At 31.7% G+C, this 17,882-nt stretch overlaps 1 protein-coding gene across 1 annotated transcript in view; it reads right to left on the reverse strand.

Moving 5' to 3' along the window:
* The window catches only part of LOC125073094 (homeobox protein HMX3-B-like), a 29,258-nt gene extending 12,818 nt beyond the window's left edge, over positions 1-16,440 (reverse strand). The window contains exons 1-2 of the mRNA XM_047683789.1: positions 16,248-16,440; positions 3,563-3,877 (exon numbers count right to left, since the gene is read on the reverse strand). Of these exons, the coding sequence (XP_047539745.1) occupies positions 3,563-3,846 (284 nt within the window). The 5' untranslated portion in view covers positions 3,847-3,877; positions 16,248-16,440. The remainder of the gene's footprint in view (positions 1-3,562; positions 3,878-16,247) is intronic.
* Between the last annotated feature and the right edge of the window lie 1,442 nt (positions 16,441-17,882).

Below are 17,882 nucleotides of genomic sequence, written 5' to 3' on the forward strand. Positions count from 1 at the left end.
TACACGTCTCTTGGAATACCTTTCCTGAATTCTTTGATTTGAGACTGTGTGTATGTGTAGGGGTTTGAGATAAGAGTATTAATTTCGACTAAGATATCGAATTATTATGAAGCATTTCATTTGAAAGAGTTCGCAATATAATAAAATAAAATTATATATTTTACTTGTTTTTGTGCATGCCCCTCTAAGTAGGTACTCATGACATGTTCTACCACCAAACCAAAATATTGATCATTGTTGTGTTCCAGTTTGAAGGGTGTCTGAGCCAGTGTTATTACAGGCACAAGAGAAATAAAATCTTAATTCCCAATAATAATAATTTTAATAACACGTTTATCTATTATCAAACATTTTATGTGCTTGAAATAACTACGCATTACTTCTTATGTTAATATTCTTTTGTTTTGATCAAGCTGACCTCAATTACATTTTGTCTCAATAAAACTTCAAAGTACAATTAATACGTCGTTTTAAAACGTTCTAATAATTTTCTATATTTTTTCGTTACAAATTCTAAGTAAGTTTCGTTATAATAACGCTATTAACGCTACCGTATTTTAACTATTTTTAATCTGCAACATTTTCCTTTTAAACGAAATTCAAAAATCGAAACACGAACGCTTTAAATAATTAACCCTCCACTAACTGAGGGGCGATTTGAATGAAGTTAGTTGTAAAGTTGTAGTGGTATACCATCGGATCATGATCGGAACCGACCAACGCGGTCGCTACTGGGCTTAATCTACCAAATCGATCGTGTGCGTTTAGACGGGCGAGTGGCTTGAGCGAGTACGGAATTTATCTTTTAAATAAAGATTTCATTATAGATATTCATTTCGATGCGTCCACTCGGTGACTATGGGAAAACTGGATTCATTAATAATAATATATTTTATTCAAAAGTGCGTTATCATTTGAATAAAATGTTATTTGAGCATATTTTTTACTATTCATACAAAGAAAACCTTTAAATATATAAACGCTTAAATGTCCTTGTTGCAATATCGACTGTTAGTTGTCAATTATAATTAATATTTAAAATATATTTTTTAAGCTTATAGTGATTTTAAATTTGCAGAAAAAGAGGGACATATAAACATATTACTATACATAAACGTATGTCTATTTAAAGAAATAGAAAGTTGTGAAAAATGATTTCAAACATTTGATTATATATATATATATATAATCACACACATATATATATGTGTGTGTGTGTGTGTGTATTTATAATATTTCTACAAACTCATACATAAGTTCTCATATCTAATAACGGACGAGTAATTAATGTGCATAAAATAATTTCGTAAATCTCGAAAACGCCTCCAGCGATTTGGCTTACGTTTTTTTGTTTGTTGTACCGAGTAAGGTTTTGCTTTTAAAGTCTACCTTTATACCTAGCTTTCTTTGTAGAAAAATATTTGATAGAAAAAAAATATAGATAGGTAATTATTATTAGAGCCGAGGAAAGCCTAGGTAGTAAATATAATTAGACGTACAAGAGTAACTCATTTTATCAAACGGATATTGTCGTTTAATAATTAATAGCTAAATACCAAAAATTAGATCGGTTAGACGTTTAACTAAGCTTAAACTATCGAATCGATCTTACACAATTAAACATGCTAGTATATTGAGCAAGCTGACTCAATGTCCAATTCGAATAATTTTCATCGAATCCAATAGGTTCAATGACCTTTAAACTGAAGTCAATACAAAATAAATTGTAATATTAATTGATATAACTCATCGAAATTCGTAGACTGACGACTTGCTCGCATGAATCCAGCATGTATCTTTGAAAATCTGTTACACAGATACCCCATACTGGTTAAACTTGGTATACCAAGCTACTAAGAAAGCTCATACCCTGCAGTGAGAGATCTTTTTACTAATTACCATCTCAAATAATAATATTTTTATATACAGTGTAATAGAATACGATATATTACCAATTATTTTTGCGTAAGACTCATTTTGGTTACCATGCTATATGTTGTTTTCTAGTCCTGATACTATTTTTATATACTCTGTGATAATTGCATTAATTCTAATTATCAATAAAACGTTTCAATCTCTCTGTTATTACGTGGAAATTACTGAAAACTGTTAAATAAAAAAAAATATACAACGATTAATCGTAATTCATTATAATATAGTTTTATAAGGAAATTAACCTTGAAATATAACGATATTATTTGAATAAAGTATATTTACATTTATACTAACACGTGCCTATGAACCAGACAATTAATTTAGTCACGAACCTTTGTAACCATTTTCAATCTCCATGACAAATTTCGAAGTTTAATTTGCAGTCAAGTCGTCTAAACGAAGCATATTCGATCATCGCAAGATGCTTCAATCGACTCAGTAGATGACAATTACCTAGTTCAAAGTTTCATTGAGCAGTTATGCTGTATTAGATTTGAAACTATAATAATTTTCATTTATAATAATAAATAACTCTAGATAAAATATGTTCTCATTAAAAAGCTATAAACATTCTAAATTTGAAATCGTATTTTTTTTTAAATCATTGTGTGAATATAAGAAGATCTAAACAATTTTTTTTTTATAATCGCCTGTGTAAAAATATATAAATACATTTTTTTTATATATTAAAGAAATAACAATAATTGTAATAAAATTATCATGTGTTGGTTAATAGTACTTATAATCAAATTAGTATTAAATATATTGTAAATCAATTAATCTCAAGGTGAATAATTACATAATGTTAGTGTTCCAACTTTTTTTTTTACGTTTGACTTATGAATTAAAGTACTAAGCCATAAACAGCAGCACTTTTAACCGGTCAATACTAATAGCCGCTTACTTCTTAAACTAAGTTGAAGTTACGTCGTTAGTTAAGTAACTCATCGCCACTTTATTTGCTTAATGGAATAAATATTGAATATACTTTTTAAGTTAGAAGAGTTCTTAGTTAAGAATATCAATGAGTTTGATTATGAAAAGTTGAGTTGCACTTTACTTTTATTGTCAGCGACGGTAATATGACACGACCAGAGACAGATCAGGCACCAGAAAAAAGGTTTTACTCACAACTGGTAAATTTTTTTGGCAGAAAACCTTGATATTTTTTAATTTCTAGATTTGATGTCAAATTCGAATCCGGTAATCTGCGGTCTTGCTATGTCTATTGATAAAAACCTGTATAGTGGAACACACAACGCCATGGCAAGTGTTCATCTCTAACCACAGACAGTGGCTTTTTACGAGTAGCTGTCCTCACACTGTAAATAAATTCTCAACCATGCTGACTAGACTAGATACCCTATTGTATGTGCAATTACCTGCGCAGAAACACCTAAGACATTTTCGCATACCTACATACATAGGATATCATCTGCATATTTCGTTTGCAATATAATATGCCAACACATATAAAATTCTCAAAAAAATTACCCTCTCTTTTATAACATTCAATGACGTCAGCTTCCAGAAAGTTCTAGAATTCTAGTAACACTATACTTATCAAAATTGGTTTAACTAAGTTTTATTCTAAACCAAAGTCAATAAAAAAGCTTTTAAAACGTACCTCGATAGCATAGCATCATTGGCGCTGCCAAAATGATTAGCGGCTAACGCTGCTTCTAGAACGTTCGATTCCCTTCTAGGTTCAGCCCGATTAAGTATAGAACTTATAGAGAAACTCGTGTAGGGAGCACTGCCAGTGGCCTTCTCTTCTTTATCCTTCTTTAAATCATAAAATGGGCTCTTCTGGTCTCTTCTAGAAGGGGAAGAAGGGATGTCGGGGCTGCTCGCTCCGGATACGACGTTCACTTCGATGTCGTTGTCTTGGGATGAAACGGGGGAATCCATTTTGGGTCTCAGCGCATCGTTTAGTTGTGACCTGTAAGGTATATGAAATATTAAACAATTTTAAAAGAATACATTTGAGTAACTACACGACCTTTATTTTGATTTATTTCTCTTGAATAACCCGTGATTTGTTGCTTATTATATTTGAGCTGTAAGAAATTTTGACAAACAGCTGTGCCCGCGACTTCATGCGCGTTAAAATATTATTGTTGTAGCCTAAGTTACTACTTTTTACATCAGATATCTAGCCAGTGAAAGTCCCATCAAAATCGGTCCAGCCGTTCCAGAGATTAGCCAAACAAAAAAGCAGACAGACAGACAAAAATTGAAAAAAATGTTATTTTGGTATTTATACCGACACTCCAATTTTATTACATGTATAGATGAAATCAGTTAATTGACATATATGTATATTATTTAAAACTAACTGAGTCATGATTAAATAATTTATTAACTCAACTCAACTCAACTCTAATTCAATCATCCTTACCATCTATCTGATACTCTTTCGCTACCAAACCACTTAACCGAATTTGATGAAATTTGCTATGGAGCGATTGATCTCCGAGGTAGGAAATAGGCTAATCATACCTTATACCTGACGACCGACTCCTAAAACGCGAGGGAACCGCGTACGACAATTAACAATATATCTATACTACTATATAAATCTGTAGTGTCTGTCTGTACTGAAAACTTAATTATTCTTTTATTATCTGTCTGATAACTTTGTCATTTTTGTCAGACTTGTTTGGGTTACCATCCAGTGATTTATAATTATACCGTTAAAGACTAATATGTTGCATTACTGTATTCAAGGTTGAAGATGAAGAATGAGTGAGCCAGCACAAGGAATACAACATCTTAAATACTATTTTATAAGTAAGTAAGGAGCTATTTATATTTCTTATAGTCAGTATCTGTAGACAAAGGTAATCTAATTTTTTTTGTCGAATTTCGTCATAATTATTCGTTTTATGACCCGTTGACATCAGTTTTACCATTTTTGAAATTTTTGTCAGTCTGTATGTCCCGCTATAACTCAAGAACGGTTGAACCAATCTTTACAAAATTTATATACAGTAAGAACATGTGATTGCGCAAATAATAGGCTATATATCTATATCTATCTATATCTATACTACTATATAAATCTATGGTCTATCTGTACACTCAATTTTTTTTGTCGAATTTCTTCATAAATATTCTTTTTATGACACTTTGTTCTATGATCTTATATGTGCAATTAATATATTCAAAATAAAAAAGTTGGCTTCCATTTATAATAAATTAGTTATTTATAATATTAATTATTATTATAAATACATTTTAAAACGTCGAGCGAAGCGGGCGGGTAACAGCTAGTGTACCAATAATTTTATACCAATGGCGACAGAGATAAAAATCCACAAGATCATGTCAGTGTTAGTAATTCTGGAACCGTCGGCATCAGTAACACAAGCAAAGGCATCCAGAAGAATTCAATTTTGAAACATTTTTATTTTAAGCTACGTCCGTTCATCAAATCATACTGTAAGTGCCATATTCAAGACTCTTACAAGCAAAATGATAAGTCGTTAATTATTTTATTTAATGTCAAGCCACCGGTTCGGAATGTTTATCTAGAATATTCATCTAGAAACTTAGTAGCTATGTACCTACATGGTAAAAATGTATGTGTTTTGTGTGAGAACCGATTAACTCCCAGGCGACACATAACGCATACCAGACATGAGTTTAGAAAAAATGTATACATAAAAGATTGTCTGGTCCATCTGTCTTACAGCTTAAATTATAATACATCGAAGCTTAAAATAAAGTTGGTGAATACGTAATGAAAAGACGCACTCAGAAGGGATTTAGGAAATTTTGATTTAAGGGGAAACGCCCCTCTTCTGTAACTTCGACCTACCCGTTTAAGTATCATTTACCAGGGAAATAAATATGGTAATGCCAATTTAAATAATATAAAAGATATTCTTTATAAATATTTACATTTTGAAGCTTTGGGCGGAGATTTTCTTTTAAGTGTCTTCTCGATAATCTCCCTCTTCCCTAGCCAAAATATTAATATTTATAACAATCAAAATATTATTTTTTTAATTTGAGTTTTTATTTATTTAAATATATGTACTGCATTAAAATTGTATTCTCTCACTTGATTTGTGCATGTAATATGTGCGTGTGTGTGCGTATGTGTGTCGCATATGGTTTATATACTTGATTATGCGTTAGAGTAAACGTATTGATAAATCTCACTGGATACAATGTAGATTACTTTTCTCATCAATTTGTATATACATGTATGCATTATTTTATAAATTAGCTGTACCCGTGACTTCGTATGTGTTTGAATTTAACAACAAAGTGATTCTTGCACCCTAAGTTACTCCTTATTACATCAGCTTAAATTGGTCCAGCCGTTTCAGAGATTATCCGGAACAAACAGACAGACAGGCATACATACAAAAATTGTAAAAAATGTTATTCTGGTATATGTACCGTGTATACATACATATGCGTTTAGTAAAAAGCGGTTATTTTAATATTACAATCAGACACTCCAATTTTATTATCTGTATAGATGTTTTAGAATTACACAATTGTCACATTCGAAACTCAGTCATGTGCTTGACTCAAATTCATCCATAACAAGAAAGTACTAGCTGTCATTATATGACAAAAAAAAAAAGAAAATAAAGCTCTTAAATACTCCACTTCTAGACTTCACTCAGATACTCTTTCGATTCAGAGGTTACTAATAAATAAAATACAACAAGAATTTAAAAACTATGATACATATACAGTTGAAATCAAGTCGCTAACATCAATCGTTGAGCCATGACATTAATCTTATAAAAATCTTAAACAAACGCAAATCCATTAAAAAGAATAATATTTTTATCAGTTAACTTGTTATTTATTCACGGGGAGGGATGCGGGATCCTCTTTATATAATCTGTGCCCGTGGGACATCCCTAATAAGCTAAGAACAATAACGCACTTAAGATACTGAATTATAGATCAGTTAAACGTCTCGAGTTAAAATGGCTACCCCTCTTTGGTCAATGAGTAGTTTAGATTACATTTTTATTATAAATTCTTTATTTAGAATTATTATTATTAAATATAGATTTGTGCTTTTTGTAGAACTAGTTGTCGCGTACGGCTTCGCTCGCGTTAGTGGTTATGACTATGTCCTTCCTTGGAGTTCAAGTTAGCTTCATAGCAAATTTTGTCAATTTCGGTTCATTGGTTTGGCAGTGAAAGAGCGACAGACAGACAGAGTTACTTTCACTTTTATAAAATTAGTATAGAAGTATAGTTAATAAATAACGACGGCTGGATGAAAGATATGAACTACCCAAGAATTATGATAGTTTACAAATGTTGCCCAAACACAGATACGTTCTTTAATCGTTCAGCTTTACCATCTACTTTAGTTTAGGTTACCATCCACTGATTTATAATTCTATCGTTAAAGAACCGTTAAAGTAATGTTGCATTACTGAAATCAAGGTTGAAGAAGAAGAATAATTGAACCAGCACAAGGAATATAACATCTGAAATACTATGTTTTAGCGATAAGTAAGTAAGGAGCTATTTATATTTCTTATACTCAGAATCTATAGACGAAGGTAATCCGCTACTCAGCCTTACGAAAACAAAAAAAATAAAATAAGAAAACCGTCTCTATGTAAAACAAAATCAACACTAAAACCGTAAATCTTAGAAGAAATTTTAAGACGTATTCAATGTCAATACACAAGAAAACACAAATCCTAAAGTTGAAAACTGAAAGAAACTGAAACAAACCGCTGACCGAACATTCGAGTCGAAATTTCGATTCAATACGTTAAAACAGGAAAAGGTTTCACACAAATTAATGTAATAGTTGTAATTTAAACAAGGGCGGTAGATCCGAATTTTGATACCATCGCAATAATATTCGTTGAAACACGCTTTTCATTGGGAAAACGTTCGATTGCCACTTTTGGTATTTTAAACATGTGTATTTGAACGGACGTTTCGATTAAATTGTCGATGTAAAATTTATCGTGGATGAAAAATGTTTAATGGAAATTCGGGATTGTAAAATGTTTTCGAGTAAGATTATTTCGAAAATCTATTCGATATATTAATAATTAATTATATTACACTATTATCGATTTTTTTATTTATAACTCACTTCTTGATTAGATAAAAAACTTTACACGAAATTCTCACACAATTCTGACAATTCACAACAAAATGACTCATCTTAATGAAAAGGCCTTACATCCGAAATGTAATATTTACTGGCTGTTGTCGCACGGTACAAATGATCGTGTAATGGTCGCAAGTATGACTCCCGCTTATGTCAAATATTTGTTTAATATAAGCGTGCAAGTAGCGAGTATGTGGCTGGCTTTTTAGCACGGGAATAAATTGCCAAATGTGTGGTCTGGGCAGTTACCACAGGCAGACATATAAATTAGTTCTTACACTGTTCGCACCACCAAATATACTTGTGAAATACTGATTTATACAACCTTAAGTAGATGGTACCTACTTAAGGTTGTATAAACTTTACACATTAATTCTACGGCAAAACAGCATTTCTTACTAATTTTGTCTTCTGCTTTAAATCGGGAGTGAGCCAATATTAACAGGCTACGATTCCAGGTTTTTTCAATTTCTGTCTGTCTGTCTGTCTGTTTGTTCCGACTAACGGAGCGCACGAAGTCGCGGGCAGAGCTATTTAAGAATATATACACTCCCTAACCTCGAAAAGCACATGAAGCCCTTGGTCTCGTGTATGAACACTCCTTCCTGACAAATATTGTGCATTGTAATATCTCCTTTACATAAAGCTAGGCTTTATTTAAAATGTCCGCCGTGACCAGATTCAGTCAGAACATCGTCATTATTGTCTGTACTAACATATGGAGATGCCCAGTTGAAACTAATCCTTCTAAAATGTTTTAATAGACAGACATTATGATTAAGCTTTCCAACTTCTTATTTTTTTTATCTCTGTCTCTCTCCCTCTGATTGGTATCTTATTCCTTAATTAAATATGTTTTACCCAGGTTTGAATAAAATCATTACCAAGTGGTTCGAGCCACAGATTATAAATAAGGGATGTTTATTTCGGTATCAGTAATACGATATCGTGGTAATTCTAAATCGATACCCAAATATTCGTTCGAGTGTAAAGTATGTAATCGATACTTTTTATAAACGATTTTTATCGCGCGATTAATTTTTCAAATCGATTTTTTTATAATTTTTAATTATGAGCGTTTGTTGCTTGTATAATGTTGTGTCAAAATATTTGATGTGAGATTAAACTGAAGTTCGATTTTTGATATTCGTTTAATTCTACCGATAATAGAGATATTTTTTTTACAGTTTATTCTTTTTTATACTTTAAGGATATATGGTTACAATAAATAGTATTTTGTGTATTTATTTATACTCACAAGGTAAGTGTAAAATTTCGTGGAAAATTAAAGTAGTATAAATCTTGTATATTGCATATCTCGTGGCTGCCTTTGTCGAAAAACGCCGTGACGTCATCTTTGCTGTTCGGAAAACGTCGTGAGCGAACCGTCAGTTGGACAGTACGTATTGAAACTTGCTCAAAACTATATTTTTAATAAGAGCGGCAATTAGAAGGGGACACATATAAAAGGCAGTATTAATAGAAGGCTGTTAAATTAATGATAACAAGTTTCTGTTCGTAACAAATATTTGTTTAGGGCTGAGCAGCTGATTGAAGCGAACTCCGACGGGGGAAGGATTAAAATTATAGGTGAAAAGGTTTTGTTCAAGCCCTGCGTAGAGATCGGTACCACCTTTTCTTCAAATATTCTACCACGAAGCAGTAATATTTAGTATAACTATGTTGGCGTTCGAAGGGTGAGATATTTACAGGCACAAGGGACATAACATCCCTGTTCCCGAAGTTGTGGCGCTATCTCAATGCAAGGTACTGTTAAAATGTCTTACTATGCCAATGCCACTCATACAACAATGGAAAGCATATTTTTATTACTTTACAATAATAAGTCGTCAATACGGGTTTTCATTATATATTAAAATAGAATAGTTCTTTTAAATGTATGAAAAGATATAAAGGCGAACTAATTAATATACATAAAGGCCCTAACTTAACAAGATTGCGTCATGACAGATGGCCACTTGTCGATAGCATCTAACCCGTAACTTTACGACGCTCTAACCCTCGGATGCTAATCGAACTGTCACGTCCTCGTATCACACCGTTAAACTTGTTTTTAATTTTTTTTTTTTTTTTTTTTTATGTCATAAGGTGGCAAACGAGCAGGAGGCTCACCTGATGGAAAGTGACTACCACCGCCCATGGACATCTGCAACACCGGGGGGCTTGCAGGTGCGTTGCCGGCCTTTCAGGAAAGAGTACGCTCTTTTCTTGAAGGTTCCCAAGTCGTATCGGTTCGGAAAAATCGCCGGCGAAAGCTGGTTCCACAGAGTGGTTGTGCGAGGCAGAAAATGTCTTAAAAATCGCGCTGTTGTGGATTTTCGGACATCTAGGTGGTGCGGGTGATATTTGGAATTTTTTAATAATTATTTAACAAAAAATAATTTCACTAATAAACTTATACCAGATAAATTAAGAATATGCCATGTCATTCTGATTGATTGATTATGGCAACTGTCATTAGGGATGATGTCGTTAGAATCCTCTAGCGATATCCATACACCTAAATCTATTAAGACATTTAAAATTTTGGATCTATAAAGAAGGTCATATACACATGTACATGAACGGTGAAAACATTACACTCCTTTTGGACAGTCGTGTGTAAAGGGGGTCGATGAATAGTTAATAGGATACGTGAAACTTAACAGCAGGCTGTGAGTTCAAATCTTAACATTGTAAGAATACGTACACATAAAATTATGAAACACTTCGTATCTCAGTCGTAAAACGTCGAATGTCAACTCACGGTGTCACGCTATTTAGATACTTGTATCCTTTCAATGTAATAATTAATATAATTAATAGTCGATTATCAATATTCAATATTTCACAAAAATAACAAAAGTTGTACTTATTGATGGCGATTAAAACTTATTCAAATAGAACGTAGTAATTATTTAAAACCAATAGAACTGTATTCGATGTTATATTTGCATGACGTTTAATAATAAATTGTGACAGTCCAGTTATTGTTACGTGTTGAGTCACACAGACGCACACATAAATGACGTTTATATCATTACATTATACTTGATTTCGTATATAAATGGTAAAAATAAAGTTAGGTGAATAAGTGAATTTACCAGCTGCGCATAAACAATTTTTATTTTTTTATGCACGATATATTAAGGCGATATATATTATTTATGACATTAAAATCTATATTGCGATGAATGTCAAAAGATTATTATTTTATTATAAATGACCTTTTTTTTCGTTATAAAAGTGACCACGGTGTAATGGACGACCGGAGCACATCTTAGCATCGTAAAGGGTTGAATTAGACTTTGTAATGTTTTACGATTTCGCGGGGAACTGTTAAAAATTCATTTAGTTATTAGCCGTGTAATAACAATGGAGTGAGACTTTTCATTATCTGTTATCCTTTATATTAATCTTTATTGCTCTGATATTAATATTACATTGTATAATTAATGTTAATTTTTATTAGTGGCCAATTTTATACGAACGTATGCAATTACAGTCTAAAATGTAAGTATTTAGCCTATAAAAAAAAAGGTAAACTAATGACGTCAAGTTTTCGACTTCACAAGGTTAATACGTACATCCATCCTGGCGCACAGTATTAGTTTCTATAATAAGATTCCACAGCAATATTACCTATTAAAAAATTAAAAACTCATATCAAAAAAACCTTCAATACAATGTTATATTAAAGATAAAAAAAGCGTGGTTAGTATTTATTGACTTCTAGGCAGGATATATAACAATTAAATTGTTCTTTACTGACATACTCTGTAATTTGAATGGGGGAAAAAATTATCTACTGAGTTTCTTGCCGGATGTTTACAGTAGAATCTACTTTCCGAACCTTGGTGTTAGCTTTAAATTTAATTCACACATTTTAAACACTCAACAACATAACGATTCAAAAGTACTTTTGAGCCTACTCGAATAAAGAATATTTAGATCGATTGAAGAAAGAATAAAGATTTACGTATTCCTTGCAATTATTTAATATCTCAGCTATATTATACAATATTAACAGTTCTTAATTAATATATCTTTATTTATAATACAACACTATACCACTTAACTACTTATAACAACTTGAATTTGACTTCAAATTGTTCTAGCAGCTTCTACAGTTCAAAATGCCGATTGTCGCAAACCCATAATGAATGTCAAAGATTGTTCAAGCTCTCGACCAATGATATCATGTCAATTCAATGTCAAATGTTGTGTATTCGGCCTTTGTCGAGTTGTGCAAGCACGTCTGGGTAGGTAAGCACATGTCCTAAAGCCAAACGGAAATACTTAGCATTGTTGAGTTATGATTTCAATGGTGAGTTGGGAAGTATGGCAACACCCACAAGCGACGTAACATTTAAGTTCCCAAGATTGGTGACGCATAGACAATGTAAAGATACGTTAATATTACTTATTTACTTACGTTACTTACCATCAAACCGTCCATTTGCTAATCGCCTACATTTTTTCAAATAAAATCATACCTAATAATAATAATGTAAACCTATCCGTTTTCCGACCAAGATGGCCAATTGCAAATATCGCAATCGCGCTGGCATTTCTCGAGTGTATGACAGTGATATTGCCAATAATCTGCCAGCTGTGGAGCCTTAGACGTTTCATGTTTCTACGAATCTCGAAATCACGAAACGGTTTGTAATAACGTGCTATATTCGTTAAATGTAATATTTAACGAATCGTTATTTTACGAGCCATCGTTTACGAATTATTACATTTATATGTTAACTACATAACACATAATATACATAAGTTAAATACATATATAAGTAATTTATTAAAATAAAATCTATCTATTTTAATAAACGAGGATATGTTAATTTTGTAATGCTTAACTGAGAAAAATGCTAAACCAATAAACATAAAACTTATAACAGAAGATAGATCGCGTTTCGGATATAACGAAAGTATCTCTGTTACTTCACGCTTAAGCCGCTGAGCCGAATTAGATGAAATTCGGTGTGAAGAAGTTTGAGTCCGAGTAAGGACAAAGGTTGCTTTTTTAATTGAACCCTCGAGGTATTAAAATGGCAGCGGTTTGTGTGTTATAGGTAAAGTTCTATAAATTCTGCACGGGTGAAGCCATAAGTTCATATAGTATTATGATGTAGCACTGCTATTAACGTGACAAGCGTTAATTTAAAATTCTCGTTAACATTTCCTTAAAAGATAGATTATATTATTTAAGATTTAATGATTCTAAGCACTTTTATTTCGGTACGTGTATCCGAGTTACTGAACACTGAAGGCCCGGCTAGAACATAGTAATCGTAGTTTAAACTCGATCAAGCACCAACATTTAACATATATTTCGTGTTCAACGATTGAGAAAAACACTGTAAGGTGGTTCCTTACGTGGGGCGCTAATTCTACTGACAAATTGTTACGTTATCGCAACTGTATCGAAACGTAATCTTTGCTGTTCAGCCGTTTATGAATTATACTAACGCAACAATCCAGTTGCGATTCGTTCGAAGTTGGATCGTAATATAATCAGGATCGTATTGTAACCGATATAAATAATTACAATTAGTCCTCAGCTACGATTAAGATGAGGTTTATTTTTGTGAGTGATAGTCGAAATAGAATCAGTTACTCTATTCCGTAACTAAAAACTCGAAAGTCACCGCTGAAAACGAGCTTGAAATGTCAGAATTAGATAAAATTATATAATGCACGTATCAAAACGGCGTATCATTGTAAGTCGGTTTAATATTACACGAATGATCTCATCGTGAAATATTGACAACCGACCTTTCTATTCTGTAAGCAGTCACTTCGTAGATACGAATTGAATAAATTACAGAATCGCACTGCAGAACCCTTATATGTGAGTAGAATTGCCCTCATGCACATTATGAAAACCGTCATACGTGTAAATCACCATCATCGTTGTGATACATACATATATAGGGTCCTCGAGAGGTTTTCATTTACAGGTTTTTAATAAATGGATTAAAACATCTCCATCGACGTAAAATCGTTAACAATAATTTTATTAAAAAAAAAATATTATAGGTACGAACATCCCCAAACGTAAACTAATCTTCGGCTATTAAGTAAAGCGATATTAATTAATATAAGTGTATTCAAATTAGTTAATTACACGAAAACTATAAATTTTACATGTGACAGTGTTTGATGAATAATTGAGGCCTAAGGGATTACGCTATTCAGCCTACCGTTGAAGGCAATTTTATTTATGTACAACTACATTTCTTACATGTACTAATATCACGCTTAGATTTTGTCTCGATAAAATGTACTACAATAGAACTAAAACAAACGAGCTAATTTTATTATCTTGGTGTGCGTGACAGCTACCCTTAACACTCGCCAAACGTCACACTATTTTATTGACTTACTGTTTTACCCAGTATTTTTTTTTTTTACTTTGCTTTGACATTCCATCTAGACATATAAATCATTACACATATAATGTTAAAATTACAAAGAGAAAATGGATTAAAGATCAAGTATGTCGTCGAAGTGACAGTAACATTCCTTACATCGAGAAACTAAACTTTAGCTAATATAACAATGTTGGCAGAGTTACATATGAATACGGGATCCTTCTTTCAACGGAGCTCAAGATGAATTGGAAATTCCTTGGCCGATTTGAACCTGAAATCTTTCATGAAGATCCTAACAACTAGGTCATACCGATTCATCGAAAATCTTTTTTCAATTTATCATACAAAAACTTTACTGTTCATTTACATCCAACGAATAATGTTAACAGCGTGTAATAAAACTATATCATTGGTTTTAAATGAGAGATTAGGTACTTTATTAAAAGTACATTAAATAATTATACATATAACCTTAACAAGATATTTAAATATATAATACATTTATGTATATATCCCTTAAATGTGTCAGCACAGCCGAGAAGAAAAATAAAGATATATTAATAACAATTGCCATGTTACAATATATAAATTGTCTTAAAGTTTATGTAAAACTATATAAACATTCAAAGAGTATTACATAAGTACCTAACTTTATCTTAAAACTGTTACTCCACTTCTACCGCATAAAACGTCACACCGCCGTAGGCAGATTTTATAGCCTTTAGCTTTCCTCAATAATTGGGCTATAAAATGCAAAATCAATTTTTCAACACTGACCGATCCTTTCAGAGATTACCGCGTTTCAACAAACAAACTCTTCAGTTTTATTGTATTCGTTTTTTTAAACATAATGTTGATATTTATTTATTGCAAGTTAAACACGCTTATATTGTTAGATAATGCGACGGTGCTACCACTGATTTAACTTTGGTAACGAAACTTAGTAATGTTTTGTACGTTATTTAGTGTTATTTAAATGTCAATCAATTTATTTTACTAAAGCTTACATCGGTACATTTTTAAAGTCATTTATTCGCCTTAAATCTAAAACAAATGACTGTATAATATGGAAGTTATTATATAGCCTTATAATCCTCAATAAACGGGCTATCTAATATTAAGATAATTTTAATAGCGCTTTCATAACTCTTTACATCAAAATGTAAATACAAATTACAAATTATAATATAATCCAAATATGTTATTTTGTTGGCAGAATAAAATATTAAAGGCTTTTAAACAAAGCTTATCGGCTGTTTAAGTAAAATTATTTCTCTCTTTTTTTCATTATTGATTTGACATTTGAAGGAAGAAGACAGTTGTGCTCGTCACCAATTAAACAAGATACAGCCGTCTTTATTTAAGGTGCGTTTAACGCTGTTATTTAATGCACAACATAATGAAGTGCTTAAAGCGATTTATGATCAAAAGCACTATTTGTATTTAATAAATTTAGCGAAATTGTACTTTTTTTATTGCGAACATTACATATACAAATGTTTAAATTTAAAGGCGGTCAATTTATTCAGAATGTCAAATATGTAATTCAAGATCAATACAAACGTATAATTAAAATATTAAACGTAGAAAATATTTAAAGTGTATAATTAGATTTATATTAGTTATTTAAAATTACATGCATTACAAAATAACAAATTTTTTTAACTTTAACTGTTAATGATACCTTAATTTATAATATTATTCACCAAAACAAATTTTAAAATTGTTATAAAATAAAATCCATAGATAATATTCAAAGACATTTTTTCGAGTTGTTCAAATTAAATATTAAAAATAATAACAAAACTTACCTCTCAACTGAAATCAGGCATCCCTCATAATCTCCACTTTTTCAATAAATCAATCCACAACACTAAAATCGAAATAAATGTTTAATCAGAATCCATGTCACAAACAGTTCACCGCGTTATTTAAAAAAAAAAAAAGAACAACCGTTTTATTTCGATAGTGTCGTGTCAGGTAGGTATACCTAAGGAACATGCGCCGGTGTCTACAGCACCCGTATGACTGGCAGCTACCCTTACAATTTGGGGCGTCACAATACGAAGACCACCCCTCGAAATAACCAACCATCCCCATATAGCCGTCCCTCTCTAATGAAGACATCCCTTTTACGGTAAACCGACCCTTATAATAAGTACGTAAGGGTGTCGAGGGTGCAAAGTGAAATTGTTGAGAAGTAATCGATCGGCAAGAGTGACTACAGTACTAGTGAGTGTCTAACAAAATTAAGGGTTGATACTTTCGATATTGTGAGACTGGAGGTATGCGGTATTGAAGGTTTATTTCATTTGTAACGTATTTAATATATTATTTAATTTAATATTCTATTTTTAAATTTAAATTACCTTTTTTATAATTAAGTTTATATCGAGTCATTTGCAAGAAAACTTCGTCTGTAACAAGTATTCTTCGTGGCCGTTTTTTTTTTTAATATTAAAATGTTTTATTTGATTTTTTTTTATATTTGGTATATAATCTGAATTGTTATTATATTTATAAATAGATTTCGTTTCAATTAAAAACAGCCAGTTACAAAAAGATCTTAACGATTAAGATTGAAAAAATTAAAACAATTACAATTATGATTGTAAAATAATTATTATTTAAAAAAAAGAGGATCGTTTATCTACGCACGAATTATTAAACTCAGAATTGTGTACGAACACAGATTTACTCTTAATTCCAATCCGACAACTCTGCAGACAAATTTGACTAAGTCAGACCAGCTAGAGACTATTAAAGAGAATTAAGACCTCGAAAAATCATTCACCCAAAATACCTTTTCCAAGGCATAGGAACTGCAGGCCTAAACACATTTATATAATATTATTCTAATACGCTTCTATGAAATATTACTTATAATAATATATTTACGAAGACATTGTACTAATGCGATTTATTAGAATAAGTAGTTACATGTTACTACATACGGTTAATTGAAGAAGAAATTCAATATATTCCTGGGTAGTGTATTCTAGCGCATAATAGCAATTCTTTGTATTGCTGAATTCCGGTTTTAAAGATGAATCAACTAGCGTAATCCTGATTGATATTATAAATACGAAAATGTTCGTTTGTTAAGATTACACGTCTCAAATACTCAACCGACGATCATGAAATTTTACATAAAATAGCACAGTGTACATAACGCCTGCTGTCTCCCTCACACACAGACGAAGCCGCGGGCAGAACCTAATCATATATATTGAACTAGCGTTTCGTCCCAGTTGCACAAGGATACAATAAGGTTCTATCTATACCTTATAGATTTAAGAACAAATATTAAAATAATAATGGTTTTTAGCTAGGAAAGCAAAATTAATGGTAGGGCTTTATGCACGTCTTGTGGTACCACCCACTCTTCAGATATTCTACCATTTTTTTTTTTAGCATTAGCAGCCCGTAAATGTCCCACTGCTGGG

The sequence above is a fragment of the Vanessa atalanta genome, chromosome 23 (genome assembly GCF_905147765.1).
Source record: "Vanessa atalanta chromosome 23, ilVanAtal1.2, whole genome shotgun sequence".
NCBI classification, from domain to species: Eukaryota; Metazoa; Arthropoda; class Insecta; order Lepidoptera; family Nymphalidae; genus Vanessa; species Vanessa atalanta.